This window comes from Juglans regia, chromosome 11, assembly GCF_001411555.2.
Source record: "Juglans regia cultivar Chandler chromosome 11, Walnut 2.0, whole genome shotgun sequence".
NCBI classification, from domain to species: Eukaryota; Viridiplantae; Streptophyta; class Magnoliopsida; order Fagales; family Juglandaceae; genus Juglans; species Juglans regia.
In genome coordinates, this window is record NC_049911.1 from 7,871,274 (window position 1) to 7,892,682 (window position 21,409).

The window sequence follows — 21,409 nt, forward strand, 5'->3', positions numbered from 1 at the left end:
GCATGTACTCTCCCCATTCCCCACACCACAACACCCATACAACACATATCCACAACCACACTACATAGCACAGTTCACAACAGTTCACAACACACTTCTCAACTACGCCTAACACTTCACATCACACTACACGGCACAACACATCTCCACACAACACAGATATGCCCAACACTTCACATACGCATCACATCACATCACCACACTACACATATATGCCAAACACTTCACTACATAGAATGCCCAACACTTTGTTACACATCACCACATCACAATACCACAACTCCACAATACCAACAGCACAGTCCACAACCTAGTCAACTAATAACATAAATAACAAGGGATAAAAGGTTATACCATCGACGGGATAAACCATGCGTTGCTCGTTGACCATCACGGTCAATGACACCGGAAGGGTCGTACGTGGTGGCTAACCCACGTACAGTGACTGTTTAGGCGTTTGGATAGCTAGGTGTGGTCTTAGAAGGGCTTGTGGTGGTCTTGTGGTAGTGGCAAGGAGCGTAACATGGCAGCTAGCCATGTACAGTGGCAGTCAGCCATGCGTAGTGGCTGTCCATCACGTGGTGGTTTGGACCTAGGATTCGGCTAAGGGAGGTGCGGTGGAGCTTGTGGTGGCACTGGGGTGGCCCCACGTTGGTCCTCGGTGGCGGATCGAGGCTGAGAAGTGGAGAGGAGCCGTGGGAGAGTGAGAGAGAGTGTGCGTGCATGGGTGGCAGATCGGGGTTGTGGATGGTTGGGATGGGTCTGTGGTGGCTTGAGGAGGCTGAAGGTGGCGGCTACACGCCGTGAGTGGTGGTGCACGGCGATGGAGGGTGTGAAACCTGTGTGTGGGAGGAGTCTCGTGTGGTGGATCTAGGGGAGGCTACTGGTCGTGGGTCCAAGGGAGGAGGAAGGGGGAGATCAGGAGATGCCTGTGGTGGTGTCCGGTGCCCAAGGTGGCCATGCATGGCGACGCTAGGAGCGTGCACAGTGAACTCGTGCATGGAGGAGGTTGTGTACATGCATGGGAGGAAGGTGGCTGCATGGAGGGGGCCAAGCTCGCTAGAGGGTGGTGGCCAGTGGGAGGAGAAGCTACCGTGGAGGTGGTGGCGCTGGAGGACGGCGCACGGCGGTGCAGTGAGCACCAAGCCTATTCGGGCTGTGCACTGTTGAGGGAGAGGAGGGAGCGTGGGAGAAAGACGCCGGTATGGGTGAGCTCGTCGGAGGAAGGTGGAGCTAGTGGTGGTGGCATTGAGGTTTGCCGATGCACGGCAGCACAGGGCTAAGGCATGGAGCATCGGGCAAGAGAGAGAGGCTGCGTATCACGTACGTTGGGGAGAGGGAGGAGAGAGAGAGGGCTGAGAGAAAAGTGAGGAAGAAAGAGAGGGGGTTTGGGTATTTAACCCAGTCCCTTCATCTGGGGATCCATGTAACGATCTAACGATGGATCTCAAACACTAATTTAAAATGCATAAATATTAACTTAATTAAAAGCGCTTAGAGGAATTAAGGTAGAATATTATTTTAAATTAACTTTAGTTTATAAAATAATATTCCGTCATTATTAATAAAATGATGAAGTCTCACTTAACATATTAAAGAGAATAAAACCATTTAATTAATAAAAACTATCAACATAATTTAAATCTCATAATATCTTAAATAGCTGAAATCATTTTAATAATGATATTAAAATGATTTCCAACAATTATAATATTTTTGAAACTCTTCAAGAACATTATAATTGTCGTATTTAAGATCAAGTTTAGTTCAATAACACTGGAAATACTCTTTATAAATATTTCCAGCACATTTAAAACACTGGGCGTGCCCTAAAAGTTACAAGATATCTTTTGAAACATGCCATCGTGGTTCGGCACCCATGACGAGTCTCGTAGTCGCTAGATAGAAGGGGTAGATAATTCACATAATTTCTGCGCTCAGAGTTTGCTTATGTCAGAAAGAAGGAGCCTTACATAAGAAAGAAAGAACGTACGTCAGAAGGAAGGAGAAGGGTGTTACATGCCTTCTATGAGATCCAATCTTATTTGGCCTAACAACAATAGCGTGCAATTTGTATATTGGACCCCACCGCTCACACCCAACATTTGAGCAGCAATCCTCACTCACGAACATGGAAGGTAGAGTGGCGGAGATGGAGGAACTAATAAAGAAATTGATGGCAGACACTGAGGCTCTGAGGCGAGAGGGCGAAGTGCTAAGGAAAACATGTGCGAAACTCTAGGATGATGCTAGCCTGAGTAAAGCTTAGAAAATGGAGGGAGTGTCACAGGCCATTGGCCAGGTACGCAGACAAATGAGCGACGAGCTACGGGGCCTCAAAGACAAGTACGAGGAGATGCTGAATAGATTGGGAGGGTCCTCGTTTGTAGATCAAATACTAAGCAACACAGACTTGTTGTACAGTCTAGAGGTGATGGCAGTGCCACTCCTGCCCAAGTTCGAAGCCCCCCAAATAGAAATGTATGACTAATCCAAGGACCTGACCAAACACTTACAAACTTTTGAAACCCACATGACACTAGATGGCTTCTCGGGAGAGATAGAGTGCTAGGCATTCCCCCTCACGTTGAAAAGTTTTGCCCAACCATGGTTTGAGACTCTTCAATTGGGTTTCATTCATAGCTTTGAAAAGCTTGATTGACAGTTCTTAACTTAATTCATGGCTAGCCGAAACAAAAGACGACCAGCCGCTTACTCACCCTGAAGCAAAGGGAAGAAGAGAGTCTGAAAGCGTACCTATATCACTTCAACAAGGAGTTTCTGGCCATCGACAATCAAGATGAAACAATCACGTTGGCGGCACTCCTGGGAGGCTTGTGGCCTTTCATCTCAATTATGGTCAAAATTGCGAGGAAGACCTCTATGACCTTGCGGGAATTCATCTATTAGGTGGACGATTTTGTCAATGCTGAAGACATCCTTCAAGTCACAAAGGGGGGGAATTCATGGATGCTTCGTGCTCACTCTTCGACGGATGAAGGAGAGAACCCCTTTCCTAAGTGTACCACTTTCTCCGCTCTTGCCAGTGAGTTCGATCTCAGATCCCACCTAGCCCCTGAGGCCAATTTTTCGTACTTGCACCTCGACCTCCTAAGGGAAGAAAACCTTTCCCAAGTGTCCCATTCTCCCCTCAGCTTCCAATGCAGTCGATGTCGAATTTTGCCTGACCCTCGAGGTTGATGCTCTACGCTCATGCCTCGACGGTTGAAGGGGGAACACATCTCCCAAGTGTCCCATTCTCCCCTTGCCATCCAGGGTGGTCGATCTCGGATCTTGCATGCCTCCTGAGGCCGATGCTCCGCATTTACACCTCACTTGTGCCAAGTGTCCCACTCTCTCGTCCTCGCCTACGATCGTTGACTTAGGCCTAAGTCACAGGGGAGAATTCCACGCAAGGCCCGGGCTGGCAGGGACCACGTTTGCGGGTCCCGATTGTTATGCCTAGACCCACGACAAAAGGAACATAAGAACAAGGACGACAGACAGAAAATCCATGCATGCAAAAAGGAGAAAGATGAAGGTTCAAGAGGAAACCTCATTCATTGATAACAAGTTTACAAATACTAGGTGGGAACCCTAGTAGAGGACTTCTAGAAAAAAAAGAGTCAGGGCCGTTAGCAAGGCAGCGGGACAGGGAAGGAGTCAGGTATTAGACTGTGTCCCAAGGAATCAAGAGGGACACAATCCGCCTGAGTCTGGGAAAATATTGCAAGATCCAAAGCCCCAGTGAGAGCAGCAAGGATTGACATCCAGTGCTTCTTCAGTTTCTCTAGCCCTCGGGAGTATTCACGTCTCCAAGCTTGGTTGCGGAGGCGCTTCGCCATTGTAAGCTCGAGAGTAAACGGGGCAGGCAAGTTTCACATTGGCTACAACAAGCTCGACCTCCAATTTTGTCACCCTCTTGCCCCGAGACCCCCCTTTTAGTTGCCTATGGGAATCCGACAACTCCAAAAGTTGGGACTCAGCTGCCTCCTTACCTTCTCATAGCTCGAAACATTGCTCTGTCAGTGCGTCCTTCTAGGACTATAGTCGGTTGAGGCACCCCTATGAGTCAAGGACTGCGTCCACCACCTTCACCAGGGTAGCGAAATACTCTTCTCCCAACACTTTTGAGTCTCCTTTGCCTCCATTTCGAGGCGGCGTATTATTGCCTGCTCTAGCCCCTTTCCTCCGCGGCGATGGTTGTGGTAGATAGTAGACTCTCTTACCTCAAAGACCCTTTTTCAGCTTGGAGATTAGACGCCACCTTGTGTTGGTCCTTATGGCGTAAAATGTCAATGTTTTATAGTTTGAACATGCAATGTGTGAGTTTTGTTAGCTTGAGGTACAAAATGTAAAAACTTTATAATTTGTTCATGGAAGAGAATATACTTTTACCTAAAAACAACTTTTGGCTAGCCAACATATGTGTGTGTGTGTGTATAATCAAAACTTGATCATGTTTTGAATATGCAGAGTGGTGTACCCAGCTGGGAGGTTCCATTAGGAAGACGGGACTCCAGAGGTGCAAGCTTGAGTGGTTCAAACAACAACATCCCAGCTCCAAACAACACATTCTAGACTTACCTTACTAAGTTCAAGCGACAAGGACTTAATGTCGTTGATCTTGTTGTACTATCTGATGATATTTAAAGAGCTAGCTTGAACCTACCATTGTGCCAAACCATAATCTGGGTCCTTAAATTAAGGATAAATGATTGAGGGCATGGGTGTGGAGGAATGTAAATTACCCAGAACACACGTGATTAACCTAGTTTAACTTCAAAACAAAGTCACCATCTAAATTAACCTAGTTTAATTCAGTATGGCAAGAAGATTATTGAAGTTTGAATAATTGTTATGCAAAGAGCCACACGATAGGAAATGCCAGGTGCACTAGCTTCAAGCAGAGACTCTACAACCGATTAGGCAATGGGTTACCTGACAACGCAGTTGATCAATCATATGCTGTCCAATTGAGAACCAGATGCCCAAGATCAGGTGGTTATCAGAACCTGTTTTTCTTGGACTTTGTCAGCCCAACAAAATTCGACAACAGCTATTTCAAGAACTTTTTGTATTCTAAAGGCCTTTTAAGCTCTGATCAAGTTCTTCTCACATAGAATGAAGCTTCCATGGAATTGGTGAAGAAATATTCAGAAAACAACGAGTTGTTCTTTGAGCAGTTAGCCTAATCCATGATTAAGATGGGAAATATTTCTCCATTGACAGGTTCGAGGGGAGAGATTAGAAAGAATTGCAGGAAGATTAACTCCTGATTAGCTCCATTATAATACTGCAGTTCCATCGAGTGTCATGTGTTTTTATCAATTAGCTAATTAACAATTGATTATTCTTTTAATTATGAATTTTATGGTGTTAATTTTTCTACGAAGAAAAGGGCGACCAATTTCACATTGTTAGACAGATGACTGAAGGGTAACTCATATGTACTGTCTTCACTACCTGAAGCACACTTCTCCACTCAATTTCGAATTGCCTCTAAAGAAGTGTGACATTAACGTTTGGGATATCCCCAAGCATCTCTACATAGTGTTCTTGGTTCTCAAAGCCTTATTTCTTGTTCTCAACAAAAATAAAAACAACTCTCTTTGTGAGAGCTGCCAGTTAGGCAAAATGAGCACACTTTCATTTTTACCCTTTTCTATTATTGGTTTAAATGTATTTGATAAAGTTTATTGTGATTTATGGAGACCCGTACTAATTTTATTTGTTGATAAAGTTTATTGTGATTTATGGAGACCCGTACTAATTTTATTTGTTGAAAATTTTTAATATCATGCATGTCTTGTTGATGTTTTCTCTACATATATGTGGTTTATTCCTTTACGGAAAAAAATCTGATTTTGTAATGTATTTATTTTATTTGAAAAACTTGTTGAACGTCAATTCAATAAAAATATCAAAATCTTTCAAACCGATGGTGGTGGTTTGTTCACTAACGCCCAACTCAATCTTCACCTTCAATAGCTAGGTATTCTCCATCAATACTCATGCCTTCATACCCCCGAACAAAATGGCTATGTGGAAGAACGACATCAAACAATTCGTGAATTAGGTATGACCTTAATTTTTCAAAGTGGTGTTCTAAAACCTTTTTGGTCGAAGTTTTTTCAACTGTTGTTTTCTTAATAAATCATCTTCCTTCCACTACATTAGATTTTAACTCACCATTTTCCCTTCTTCATGGTCATTACCCCGACCACACATCTCTTTGGGTCTAAATCCTACCCATATACTTGGGACAATAAGTACAACAAATTTGATCTAAAAACTCTCCCATGTATTTTTATGGGCTATAGTGACAAACACCAAGGGTATAAATGCTACCACCTCTAGTCGAACCTTCATCTCCTAACATGTTTTTTATGAATCCACGTCCCATACAAACATTCTGGGAATCTCAACCCCCCTCTCGCTTCTAACCAAAGCTTATCAACATTTATGGATTGGCATTCACCAAGTTGACTCCATGTCACCTGTGATTGTCGCCACGCCTATACCATCTTTGACTCCTGTGGAGATGTCTCCCCCGGCTTCACCCCAAGTCGAGCCTCCTAGTGCCCAACATGATGACCTCCCCCACTTTGTCGACCCTTCCCTCCCATTGATCCACTCATTTCGGATCCTTCGTGCATAACATGGTAACCCGCTCTCAGCCTGGGATCCACAAACCCAACCTGAAGTACGCCCACTATCACACTGTTGTTGACCTTCCCAAGGAACCAAAGACAATACGCTCCACCCTTAACCATGCTGGCTTGACCAAAGCACTACAAGATGAGATCCAAGCTCTCCAAGACAACAACACTTGGACACTCGTGCCTCGTTTCCCTTACATGGATGTTATTGGTTGCAAGTGGGTCTTCAAGACCAAAATCAATGCCGACGATACTCTCAATCGGTTGAAAGCTTGCCTTGTTGCCAAGGGCTTCCACCAAATTGATGGTGTCAATTATACAAAGATGTTATCTCCTGTAATCATGTAATACCCGAGTCCTACTGCATAGACTCTTACGTCATTTTTATTAATTATTTTAAGTGAAATATTCTTTTATGCATTTTAAAATAAATATTTTAATTATTTTATTTTAAGATGAGTATGCTTTATTTTAGAATGGAATTTATTGAAATAAATCAGGGGCATGATTTTAAGACCTTACAATATTTTCCTTAAGCTCTCTAATTTTACTTATTCAAGAAATGACCTACTTATTCTCTACCATTAGATTGGTAGGTGAAAAATATCTTTGAGGTGAATAGATCTCCACCATCTATTTGCTTCCTTGTGGTGGAAGAAGGGAACAAAGACCAAAAAGTCCTTGCCCCTCCTCCACATCTACGGCTTAGGCAAACAAAAAAAAAAAAAGGAAAAAACAATTTCATCCCTTAAGGCTGCGTTTGAATGTTAAGCTGAGTTCAGCTGAGTTGAGTTCTTTATGAATAGTAATGTGTTTGGATGAAGTTAGATCAAGTTATTTGGGACCCATCTAAACTGAGTTTAAAGTGTGTTTGGATGTTAAGATGAGTTTAGTACCTTTTATGATAAATTGTAAGAGTACATATGAGGCCTGCACCGTAAAAAAGTTAGAGTTGGAAAACTCATTAAACCAAAAGACCTTAGAAAATCACAAGCTTCAAAATGATGTTTCCTCTTTTCATAAATGAATGATCTCGTTGTTCTTCTTCTACTTCTTCCTTCTCCTTCTTCTTCTTCTTCTAACTAAATTTGATGGGCTGATTTCTAAGAAGGAGAATCTAGAGGAGTAGAAAGGGGTTTTTGGGATTGTGAAATGAAGGACCCCATTCTTCTTTCCTTTTTTTTTAATAACTAAAATAAAGACTTGACTGCCACGTCGCAAGCCACGTCAAGCGGGATCTACGAGTGGGACTTGCGAGCGGGGTCTGTAGAACTACCAAGTATTAAAGTTGGAAAAAGTTGGCACATTCTTTTAATACGCCTGGATGGCCGTGAGATTTTAATAGGTATGAATGGTCGATATTCATGTAATATTAGAAATTTGTGGAAAAAATGTCAAGGAACACTGCTAAGGTCAGTCGATGTTAATCCAAGGGAAATTTTTATCAGCTGTATTTCCCAATACCCCTCAGTCTATTCTCAAGAAAGAAAGAAAATTTCATCTTCCTCTCCAAGCAAGCTAAAGTCAACGCCACCTCCCTCTCTTCTTCTCCTCTCTTCTAATTTTCAAGGAAACAAGGTCCTCTCATCTTCTTCAAGCTTTGTGACTCCATAGCAAGGGAAGAAGAAAAGTATTTTTCTCTCATCCTCTTCAAGCCGTACGAGAACTCTCCCTCCATACCCATTTTCAGTTTTGACTCAAAGCTTGGAACCAAAGCTTGATTTCATCTTGCAAAGGGTGAAATCTTGAAGGTAACAGACTTTTGGTTTATTCCCTAGTATGATTTACATGTGGGTTTTGAGTTTCACAATTTTGTTTTACCTATGATGTTCCGATATTGGGGTTTAACACAGTGCCATCATTTCATTCATCATCTACATGGCTATACCACTATTTGGTCCTCCACTTGTGTTTGAAAGGGATTAAGAGCTTAAGGTGAAAACCCTAAATTGACCCATTTGATTTTAATGTGATTTTGGAAGCCAATTAAGTTGTTTTAGCTTGTGTTTTGGTGTAGTTAAATTCTTATATTGCAAATAATATGTATGCCCTATTTTTGGCCCAAACCGAATGGTATTATGGTTGTTTTGCTATGTATTTCTCAATATGTCAAAAATCCTATGTTGCTATTAAACTTGATTTAATCATAGGTGATGATTAAAGTGAGTTTAGTTTATATATGTTGGTACCATGTGTCTTGTGTTGAGGTTGGTTGGTAGTTTTAGGATGCTAGAGGTTCGGTTTAGTGGTTTTGCTTGGGTCTTGTAATTTTATATCTTGCGTTTGAAAGGTATTAAGTGAGTAAAGCATAAGTTTGAGTGTTTAAAGGTTTTAAAGTTGCTTAATGGATAACCTTGCTATACTACTCTAATTTTAATGGGATATATTATCTAAACTATTTAAAATATTCGTTGTGTGATTAGATTATAGCATAGTTGGTTTGGGTATAGGAGATTAATTGTGCATGATATATTACGATATGTAAAGTTGTCCAATTACCCCTAAGCCCATGTCATGCCACGTCTTGATGTAAAAATAACCCATGTTTGTTGTCCCTCGTTTGGTTAAATTCTACCTAACCCAAGAGTCCAAAATATTGATAAGCTAACCTTTTATAATGAGGGAGCACAAGCTGATTTAAAGGGCATATTTCTAAAACTTGTTTAGCCTGCTTGAGATGCCTAAATCAATTTAATGCCCGTTGTTGAAAATTTTGAGATTTTATCTCCTAATGTCCATAACCTAAGTGAGCTTGAACCAAAGAGACCTTGCTTGAAGCCTATCAATTGTTAACTACTTTTCATTTTAGCTTTTTTAAATATCCCTCCATGGATAGCTAACATGTCTTAATATTTAATTTATTGCTCTTGTAAGTTGAGATATGGAGCAGTCATCGGGTTAATACTAAGCATAGAAGGGACGTTAGATTGTAATATCGTGGCTTTCTCTTTTAAAGGGAGTGCTAAAGAATATTGTATGAGTATTAACACACTTATGCTATTTATTGGAATAGGACCTATATTGATGTTGGAATCATCGGGGGCATAAAGGTAAGTAGCTATTATGACCATGCTTGTTACACCAAGTTCTCTTTATGAAAGAGTGTCTCTCTCTATTATTGAAAATGTTCTTCTAAAGAAAAGAGCAAATGAATATAGTACGTACAAGCCCTTTCTTGATAGCCTATGTTAAACATCCTATAAGTTATGATTGGTTGTAAAGTATGAAATGGTGCATTCACGAATCATTCTAAAATCATGAACTCTTATCATGCATGCTCTCTCAAGAAACTTATTGATTATTCCTATATGTAGTATAGCATCAAAATATATCTTGTTCATTAAAATGCATATGCATCAGAGTAAGAAAGATGATGAAAATTTTTGATTGCAAAAGAAAGGAAAAGAAAGGACTGCAAAGAAATGAATGTTTTAATGTATGAAACTATGTAATGGCCATGACTGATAAATCAATGATGGTACCAAAGGACCGAGCAGATTGCAATGTCGGGTAAGTAGTACTGGTGATGTAGCCAGTGCTACCCCCTAACTGAGGGATTCCCAACCCACGTCCACTGGCAGAATCAGGTCCAAAGGAAGACTGCTAATAGTAACAAACATGGCGTAATAATGTGTACCTGCCTAAAGGAAAGTGAAACATGAAATCATAGTTATTTCGCAAAGATGTTTATCCATGAAAGTATTGCTAATTCCTTAAAATGTTTATGCGTGAAAACATTTTCAAATTCTCAAAATGTTTATGTATGCATGTTTTCAAAAGAAAAAGAATAGATGATTAGTATATTAATGACATGGTGTACTACTTATTGAGTATTAGAGTCACTTTGTATTTATGTTTTAAACGTCTAGGTAATGACGAAGAGGCTGAGGAGCAAGGCACTACTGCAGTGGGAGAGGCAGAAACTTAGTGTCTTCCTTGTTGGTTCGACCTTGCATGGATGATGGGTTATATGTATAGATGTTTTTATGTTGGGATGGGTCCCTTGTCGGGACATTTTGTCAGGTTTGACTTTAAACCATGTATCTTTTGGTATGGTGTAACCGTTATGGTGGGGTGGTAATCCCATATACATTGACTTAGTTCCTTTTGTATGTATTGTAGGGACATAGTCCCTTCCTAGCTAGAACTAGTTATGTTTCGTGTGATTATGATGAACTGAGTCTTTTATGGATGAATGTTTGAATAGAATGTCTATTAAGTGTTCCCCTTTATTAAATTAGAAATTTAGAATACACATGTGTTATGTTTATGCTGATCGCATATTATTAGGAAAAAAAAAAAAAAGAGAACACGTATGTGAGTAGCGACTCCACCCTTTCCAGGGCAGGGTTGTTACAAATCAACCTCGGCACCATTCAGATCATTCTCAGTATTGCCCTTGTTCACCATTGGGATATTCATCAACTCGATGTCAAGAATGCCTTCCTCTATGTTGATCTCCAGGAGGACGTCTTTATTGACCAATCTTCAAGTTTTATCCATCCTGCCTTTTATTCTTAGGTTTGCAAGCTAAACAAGGCCTTATATGACTTAAAAACAGGCCCCTCATGTCTAGTTTGATAAATTTAGTACTTTCCTTATTGCCTATGGTTTCCAATGTAGCTCTGCTGACCCTTCACTTTTCATATATCACTCACCTCTAGGCACTATTATTTTACTATTATATGTAGATGATATTCTTCTCACTTGTTCAAACCCTTCATATGTTAATGCCTTCACTAGTACTCTTAGTCAACAGTTTGTTATGAAAAATCTAGGTCCCATACACTAATTTTTGGGCATTCAAGTTAGTCCAACGCCCATGGTGTAGTCTTATCTCAATCTAAGTATGCACTTGAGATTAAGGAAGTGATTATTAGTGAATTCATATTTTTTTCTTAATGATTAGGATGTTTAAAAAATCATTTACATTAATGTGCATATTTGAGATGCAGATTTGGTACATCCTAACATCATCCTAAAATAAAATAACAATATCTTATTAGGATTGGCTAGTCAACTCTGACCTAGATGGGGCCGATAAACTGATTACTAACTTTCTAAATATTAATGAAAAAGCTACTCCCACCTCTCGTTTGATCCTGCTCCCAGCTCCAGCTTGACTTGGCTTCCACAGAATAAATTAAAAAATTGAAAACCCTCGTCTTCTACAAGAAATAGAACAAAACCTAGGTTGCGTCCGCAGAATGAAACCTAGCCAATATACCCTTTCGTTGCCTCCACAGAACAACCTTACCCCTTCGTCTCCTCCACCTTACCATTCCATCCCCTCCATAGAGAACTTGTGTGGAGATATTCCTTTAGAGGATTTGAAAAGATCACTATGCTTGCAGGAAGGGCTTTGCCAGAAGATTGAAGAAGATGTTTGTGAAACGGATTTAGTGAACGTGTACTTGGATATTTTTTCCAAAACTCTATTGTAGAGTTTGGGTGAAGCAGGTTGTGAATTTATACTTGAGAAAGAGAAACTGGAAGAATGTACATGGCATTTGGAGCTTTCAACCAAATCAGGAGTTACAGATGCATAGGCTACAGGAGGGTTTGGATGATGTTCATTCTCTTAATGATTACTAAGGCACTTTTAGAATCAAATTTAAAAAATGTTACCCAAGAAAATAACTTTCTCAATCGAAAGATTACTGAATGGGAAGCATTGATAACAAAGTACGAAAGTTATTAGAGTACATATGAGGCCTGCACCGTAGAAAAGTTAGAGTTGGAAAACTCATTGAATCAAAAGACCTTACAAAATCACAAGCCTCAAAATGATGTTTCCTCTTTTCAGAAATGAAGGATCCCTTTGTTCTTTTTCTACTTCTTTCTCCTCCTTTTCTTCTTCTAACTGAATTTGATGGGCTAACTTCTGAGAAGGAGAATCTAGAGGAGCAGAAAGGGGTTTTCAGGATTGTGAAATGAAGGATCACCTTCATCTTTCCTTTTTTTTAATAATTAAAATAAAGATGTGGCAGCCATGTGGCAAATCACGTCAAGCGGGATCTACGAGCTGGACTTGCGAGCGGGGTCTGTAGAACTACCAAATATTAAAGGTGGAAAAAGTTGGCACATCTTTTAATACGCGTGAATGGCTGTGAGATTTTAGTACGTATGAATGGCCACTATTCATGTAATATTAGAAATTTGTGAAAAAAATGTTAAGGAACACTGCTAAGGTCGGTCGATGTTAATCCAAGGGAAATTTTATTTGAACTAGATCTGGAATTGCTTAGCTGATCTCTTTTGTACAACCTAAACATTGAAGAGTTGTATCTCATAATTAATGTACATGATCAACTGGTATAGAGCACTGCAAATCTCACACTTTGGCGTTCTCAAACGTCTTTTCCAATCACTAGCATTAAGAATTGATGAAGCCCCAATATATACAAGAATTGCATCCATTTAAACAACTTGGCCTGGAGTACTGAGTACTGACGGCCACCTCACATATTTTAATTCCTTAATATGGCCTTAGAAACGAATAGGTACAACAACATGACTACCCATTTCGAAACAACAAAAAAGATGATGCCTAATTTCAAATTTTAAACCATAAGGAATAGAGGTATTATAGAATCCAGAATGAGGATGTTGAGATACAAGGTCCGCCCTGCACTCTTTCACCTTCACGTTTGAGCTGCTTGTTTTAACTGATGCTCCAATGTAGCTCCATCCTTTCAAATTATTTGACTGCTCCAAAAACCACTTGGCTGGTAGATACACCCCAAACCCAATTGGCCCTATAGAAGGGTCTTTGGGGGCACATAGGACTAAGGGATCTTTTAGAGGACCTTCATTAGTCTCAAAATGATAAACAAACTCAATAAATTGGCCTTCATCAGGATGTCTGCGCTTGAAAATCCTTGGATCTGAATTCTCTACCTCATCATCAACTTCATAAATAGTAAGATGAGCATATCCCTCCCACTTACTATTATTATGTAAGTTTGCATGGATTTGAAGTGTCACATGAGAACCAAAACTTCTCATGTTGAGCTCTGGAATTTCAGCTCCCAAGGAAGGTCCACACATTACCTTGGGATTAAAACTATTAGTTTCCTGCATATGAAGTAAGAACAAAAAACAGAAAGATGTTAATTGGAGTATATTAAATGTCCACTCCTACAAAACATCTTATGAAGAGATCAAAGAGACTCACAACGTCATAGCCATTTGTTTGCAACTTACTTTCTTCATGATTCAAGCTTCTAATGTAGTAGACTTTGTCATCAAAACCAATATAAAAGGCCCCAATAGAGTCATCATTGGTCATAAACATTTCTTGCATAGAGCAAGCATCATTTCAGCCAAACTCTGGCATTGCGAAAAACTTAGTGAATTTGATAGCAGTTCCACTTTTATACAATTGTTCCAGATACCCATCACCATTCGTGTCTTCAATTCCACCAAGTGTGAGGCAATCAGATACATCTAGAATTTTTAGAGATGACAAACTATAAATAACGCTTGGAAAAATTGAGAGCTTTTTGCAGTTATGTAAAGACAATATGGAAAGGCCGCATAAACTCTTAAATGATGGGGTAGTTCCTTTATGGCAGACTGTCCAAATAAAGTAACCGCAATGAAGTCATGTTTCTCACAATGTCTGGGAACTTCTCAAATCTTGAACAATCCGAAAGATAAAAATATTCAAGAGACTCCAAGCTAATCTCATTTGGAAACCATTTAAGACGTTTGCAAGCATGTAGATTCAATCGTCTAAGCCATTTGAGAACACCAATAGATTTCTGGAGCTTAGATAAACTTGTACAACCATCAAGGTCTAGTGTCTCAAGACTTGGGACTCCGGTGAAGTTTGGTGTCTCCAACAAGTTTCGAGAGCCGCTAAGATCAAAGCGTTTCAAACTCCCAAAACACTGTTATAAAAAAATAAATATTGAACAAAAAAAAGCACTAACGAGCTTAGTACCATTAGTAGAAAGAAGAACAAGATGAACAAGAAGAAAACACCTTACACTAATTCCCTTCCATAGTTGCTTGATGTGACTGCATTGAAATCTAAGTTCAACAAGATTGTTTGCTTGAAAGTTGTTTGACAAGGATTTTGAAGGATATTCAGACCATTCTAGCACCCGTAACCCATGTGTTGACATGAATTTTAAAGGGTCGCTGTGCCAATGCAGATTCAATAACTTTTCACAGAGATTAGAAAAACTCATGTTGACAAAACTTGTGTTTTAAATTTTAAGAATCCCAATTTCTTCCTCTTCGAGAAGGCTCTAACACTAAATCATTCCTCATTTTGATTAGGTAAGTTTAACACTATGCCTTCAATCACTAAAAACCAAGAACAATAAGGTTGTGTGAGAAATATTTGCAAAAAACTTAAGAATTAGAATGAAAATACACTATACATTTATATCTGGATTAATCCACTTATAGTATTATTCTTCAACACGTGAAGGACATCCTTATAATGCTACAATCTACTACGCCGACCAGGCTCTTCGGCAGATTCATCATAAACTATTTCTTGACCCATTTTTTTGTTTCCAATCATGCATCCTCAACCTTTTAGAAGAGATGGTTATAAGACATTTCTCCATGAGAATATCAATATTGAGGTATGGGTAGTAACCAAAACTTTCTAATATATCCATTAAAATGTTATCTAAAAGCTCTCATTTGAAAAAACAAGCGATATCTAAAAACAGTTTCTTTTGCAAATCCACCAATCCATCAAAACCTACTTGAAGTATATCTAAAATTCCTTTATTAGGATTTGCTTTCAGTCGATCCCAAGCACCTTTCCATGCATTTGTTCCTCTACCAAACAAGGAGGAACCTAAAACTTTGAGAGCTAAAGGAAGGCCTTGAGCATATTTCACAAAGCCTTTGGATAAATCCACATAATTTTCTTCAGGCTAGGGTTTCTTGAAAGCTACCAAACTAAAGAGTTGCAATCCTTCATCATTATTCAACTTATTGACCTTATAGATATCATTCAGTCCACGTCTTTTCAATAGATGGTTATCTCTGCTTGTTAAAATGATTTTACTCCTCGGACCAAACCAATCATGGTTCCCTGCTAATGCTGTTAGATGTTCTTCTCTGTCCACATCGTCAAGGACTAAAAATACTTTTTTATAACATAGTCTATTTCGTATCATGCTCATTCCCTCACGATCATCCCATATATTTATTGCCCTTTCCATGAAGATCTTAGAAAGAAGTTGTTTTTGTAAAGAAACTAAACCACGATTCTAGTTTCTTCTCTAATACAAGCAATAAAGCTGCTAGCTTCATATTGGTAAGATATTCTATCATAAATGACTTCGGCCAAATTTGTCTTACCCACTCCAGCCATACCATGAATTCCTATGAAGCGAACATCATCCAATCCAATACCAAGTATGTTCATCATTTCCTCCACACGGGATTCTATTCCAACAAGGTCTTTGGAAAGAGTTGAAAAGTTACGACTCAATCCTTGTAGTATCCTTTTAATGATTTCTTGGACAATTGTTGATTCATACCTGGGAAAAATGATAAGATAATTAATTATTATGAGATAGTGATAGACTTTCAAGAGCCAAATGTATGGTAATGTATGAATGTGCAGTATAGCACATTATAAGGAGCATAGTTTTGGGATTTTGGTTGTAACCTCCATGCTCCCTTTGTATAAGGTATTACTCTACCATAAATAAGGGTTATCAATAAAATTAGAGTACCACTCTCATATCTTCAATGTTATAGCACCCACTAATGTTTAACTTTTGACCCTTATATTTCCATTGTTTTTTGGTGAGAATTAAGAGAGTTTGGGTATTGTTTCAAAATTAGAATTCATAGGAGAATTGTAGGTTTTGATAAGGAATCAAGGTTTCTTGGTACATTGATGATCTGGGAGTCGTTGTTGATGCCAAATCCAAAGGGACAAGGCATGAAATAGTTTCATATAATTGATAGTAAAGTACAAGGGAATTGGCTTAGGGAGCAATGTAATGATATGTAGTCAAAAGTAACAAGTGCATATAGTAAAGCGGCTACAGGAAGGAAGTTGTGGCTCTGAGGATGAAGAGAAGCCATAGAATGCATGCTGACTTTGAGAGGAATAGATATGGATGCAAATTAAGAAGGTAGTCAGTCCCTAAAGTGGAGGAACCATGAGTGATGATACAATTAATAGTCTGACAAATATACATATTTTAAAAAAATCCAACTGAGAGGGAAAATTGGATGATGGCAATAGCTAAATGGCCAATGGTCGAAGGTGAAACGATTAATATTAGAGGGCAAGCACCAATTGAATGGGTAGGTAGATCCTCCTTCATCGTTTCCGTAAATTCGTGGTCATCCGAAACCAAAAGCAACCAACTAGATCTTGATTTAGAAACATTAAATAGATCATCAAATATTCAATCTGATGTACAAATATGGCGTATCATGTAAAGCCATATTAGTTTATAAATTAATTTTTGTAAAATCTCTTACGGGAGGTTTCGATAGTGAGTTGAGATGAAAGTTGAATAACATACTATTAGAATATTATTTTTTAATATTATTATTCCTTTGAGATTTGAAAAGGTTAAATTGTTTATTATACTTGGTGTGAAAATTTAAGAAATTTGTAATAATCTAGATGAGATAAGTTGAGATTGAGATGAAATATTTTTTTTATCCAAATCTAGTCGTGGTAGTAGCACTTCTCTAAAAAAAAGTAATAGATCGTAAGGATCAAATGTTAAATTTATTTAATTAAAGGGATTTGATTTCACCTCTAGAATTTATAATTTTTGTCACAACTAGATCTTTAATTGATCAACACGAGTCTAACATGTGTATTTGTGTATTTATATGGATCCAATTAAATTTGATTGGTACAACTAGCTGGAATCCAATTTTATGGGGGTACAAATTTGAGAATCTCCAACATATACATGGATGCTCTCGCTATAAGAATAAAAGAAAAAATGTTATCTAAAGATGAAAATGCCATCCGGATATGTTGTCCACTTCTTTCAAAGCAACTCTCCACTTTTGCATCTTCACCATATCAATATTACGGTCTTCTTCATGCCTAGCAAAAGCTTTTGCAAAAGCTCCAGTTTGGTTTTGTACCTCAGAGGGATCAACATGGTAGAAAACAGGCAAAACTGTCAAACCCGTCTCTCTTATGCATTTGATAATCTGGGCAAGTTCAGTTAAGCACCATCTTGAGGAAGCATATTTTTTGGGATAATGGGGATGGCGTACATGGATTCATTATTGCTTTCAAGAGCTCTTGTTTCTCGTCGTCTTTAAAGGCGATAATGCCTTTCTTTTCTAAAGTAGTGTGTATAAATGGTCTGTAAAACTTTTGCGGATGTCTTCGCCATGGAAATTGAGGAAAACATCATGTATCCATTGAGGTCTTGGAGAGTTGTAAGAAGACGGTGGTACTGATGATGAGACTCTTTGAGTGCTTAGGGGAACCATTGGAAACTTGGGGGAAAAAAAAAAAAACTTGTTTAAAGAAATGCTTGCTAGCTAGTAATTTGAAATGACTTGGAGAATTATGAGAAGAGCTAGCACTAACAGACTAGCTAGAGATATATATAGGAAAGAGGCTCCCTTGCTTTCCAAACTATCAAACAATTTAACAGGCATCACCATTAGTGGGAATCAGGCCAGCTTGATCATGGGTTGATGTTAATTTCAGCCTAGAAGACGTAAACAAGATGGAAGAAAATTTGAGATAAGTTGAGTTGGACAATTGATGCACATTAATGGTCTTGGCCGCGGGTTTCCACTGCCAATCACGTCTTCCACGGCATGATCACAAGTCCAAACTTCCAGTTGATCTATTGTTTGGCAAACCGAGTCATTAGAAGATTTTATTCTTCATCTTAAATTTTGGTTTCTGCAAAATATATTGGGAAATAGGCATAAAATTTATATTTGGTAAATATCCGACCATGTTTATGTTAAGAAATTAAGTTGTTAATTTGATAAATAGCTTACAAGTTATTTTTGTGCTTTTTTTTTTTTTTCTTTTCAAAGTATTAATTTTGAGTTGAAAACATTTGTATAATTTTAGGCTTTCTTTTTAACTTTAGCTTGATTTTCTTGATTTCAATTACTATGTTTTATTTTATGTTAATTGAATTTTTTTAGATTTTTTAACATGGCATGTTGATTAGGCATTTTAGTTTCTGTTAAAATGCAAACTATGTATTTTAGTTCCTTTATTACGTGATTAGTTTTGATACATCAAGAGGGTAACATGTCAACCAATGTGAAGTTTGACATATATATATATATATATATGTATATGTATATGAACGGGATCTTTATGTTGCATGCAGATCTTAATTTCAACGAATTAATTAGAAGAAAAACGAGATCCAAGAAAATTTGAAAGAGACTTTCAGAATCCATGAACCTTGGTCTTGGTGAATGGACGGGTTTTAACTTTAAGTGCCAGTCATGTCTTCTAGTTGATCATTATGTTAAGAAAATTATTTATTTCATATGAACCAATAAATTACTTTCTGATTTTTTTCCTAATTTATGGTAGCTGCTAAAAGTTTATTTCCACTTTTCATTATAAATAATATTCTTTCACTAAGCCACGATAAACCTTTTACGATTTATCTCGTACGGGGTGTTACATCCATCCCGCCCCCGAGTCCCACTAGCTAATGATAGGTCCCTTATAATTGTAGATGATAAAACTCAAGTATATGTCCTCTTCGGGTGAGGATGTACCACAATTAAGTGCTGGAATAATTTTCTGCCCTCTCATTGATAATCCACGACTGTTTAAATAGCAGTCCATAAAACTAAAATTACAAATTGAAAACAGAGTTGCCGAAAACAGAGGAACTACCTAGAGCCACTACTAGTGACTGACGCCTAACCACTGAACCAATGAAATTTGACTTCACAATCCACGTTCTAACGGAAATAGAAATGCAACAACAGAAAAATAAATGCAGCAACAGAAAGATTAACAGAAAATAGAAGCTGACTTCAACAACTACGACTTAGTCCATGCACGTATGTGACTTCAACAGCTGTGACTCAGTCCATGCACGCATGCATGCCACTCCATGCACTACGTCCTTGTTAGCCTTCGCACGTCTAACCTCCTCCTATATACTTGGGATTTGGTTTTAGGCCCCTCCCCAAATGTCGTGGCCTATCAATACTCCCCTCCTCAATTGGATCCTTGTCCTCAAGGTCCATATTCGGAAACTGCTCTAGCAACGATTGCTTTGTCTCCCACGTAGCCTCCTCTTCAGGTAGAAGTTTCCACTGAACCAGGCTTTCTTCTTCAAAGTTGTTTCCTCGTTTGACCCAGCGAGTGTCCAATATTTTTTTTGGTCTAGAATAATAAGGCCCTCTACGTTGACTGGCGGCATTTCCGTAGATGGTACCACCAGATCGCCCACGAATTTTTTTAGCAGTGAAACGTGGAATACCGGATGAACTCTGGCTCCTTCCGGCAGTTGAAGCTTGTAAGCAACCGCTCCTATTTTTTGCATGACTGGGTATGGTCCATAAAAGCGACTAGCAAGTTTCTGGTGAGCACGTTTGAAAATTGATTGCTGACGGTAGGGATGCAACTTGAGAAACACCATATCCCCAATTTCGAAACTCACCTCCCTTCTCTTTTGATCCGCTGATTGTTTCATGCGATTAATGGAAGTGTCCAAATTTGCTTTTAGTTGACGCAGCAGTTCATTTCTGGACACGAGATTCTGGTCTACCTCATGCACCGAAGAGTCTCCACTATGGTAATTGGGAAACAGAGGAGGCAAACGACCATATAAGGCTTGGAATGGAGTCATTCCAGTAGACGCATGATATGTTGTATTAAACCATAGTTTAGCCCATGGAATGTAGGTGTTCTACTTGCGTGGCCATTGATGAACGAAGCAGCGCAAATATTGTTCACCACTTCCGTCTGTCCGTCAGTTTGCGGATGATAGGCGGAGCTGAGTTTTAACTGAGTACTAGACATATGAAAAAATTCTTGCCAAAATCGACTAATAAAGATGGGATCCCGATCGCTAACAATCAATTTAGGGAGACCATGCAATTTAATAACTCCTTCAACAAATTCTTCAGCCACGCTCTTAACAGTAAATGGATGAGTGAGAGTTAAGAAATGTGCAAATTTACTTAACCTGTCAACTACTACTAAGATTGTATCCTTGCCGTGGGAAGTTGGTAAACCTTCAATGAAGTCAAGAGAAATATCATCCCAGACTTGACATGGGATGGGCAACGGTTGTAGGAGCCCAGCAGGGGGAAGCGTTTCAGATTTCATTTTCTGGCATATCTCATAGCTTTTGACATACTCTTGGACGGATTGGTGCATTTTCGGCCAATAAAATTGTTGGGCTAGCCGTTTGCATGTACGTAAGATGCCTGAGTGCCCTCCAATCTTGGTATTGTGCGCCTCATGCAACAGCTTAGCGCGTAATGACTCGCACGATGGAATGACTACCCTTCCTTTAAAGAACGAAAGTCCTTGACATTGTGTATAGGGTCCTTCGGTTTGAGTCTTGGTCGTCTGATTAATAGATTGAATATAGCGATCACCTTCATAAGCATCTTTAATCTCATCCCACAAGGTTACCGTTGCTACGTGTAGATGATTAATTACTGGGCTGTTTGGCTTGCGTGACAGAGCATTTGCAGCTGAATTCTCACGTCCCGAACGGTAAATAATTTCATAGTCGTAGCCCATTAATTTGGCTACCCATTTTTGCTGC

The 21,409-nt window shown here is 39.0% G+C and overlaps 1 protein-coding gene and 2 pseudogenes across 1 annotated transcript; 2 read left to right on the top strand and 1 right to left on the bottom strand.

Annotated features, from left to right (window-relative positions):
* The first annotated feature begins 959 nt into the window (after positions 1–959).
* On the top strand, positions 960–5,294 carry LOC108993517 (annotated as a pseudogene).
* Positions 5,295–6,662: 1,368 nt separating this feature from the next.
* On the top strand, positions 6,663–7,010 carry LOC108993516 (uncharacterized mitochondrial protein AtMg00820-like). The gene has a single exon (XM_018968467.1). It carries the CDS (start codon positions 6,663–6,665, stop codon positions 7,008–7,010), a length of 348 nt encoding a protein of 115 aa, XP_018824012.1.
* A 6,973-nt stretch (positions 7,011–13,983) lies between these two features.
* On the bottom strand, positions 13,984–20,479 carry LOC118349883 (annotated as a pseudogene).
* Between the last annotated feature and the right edge of the window lie 930 nt (positions 20,480–21,409).

What these genes read in the sequence shown, in the direction of transcription:
- LOC108993516 (XM_018968467.1), top strand. Translation starts at nt 6,663, where the DNA reads ATGGTAACCCGCTCTCAGCCTGGGATCCACAAACCCAACCTGAAGTAC.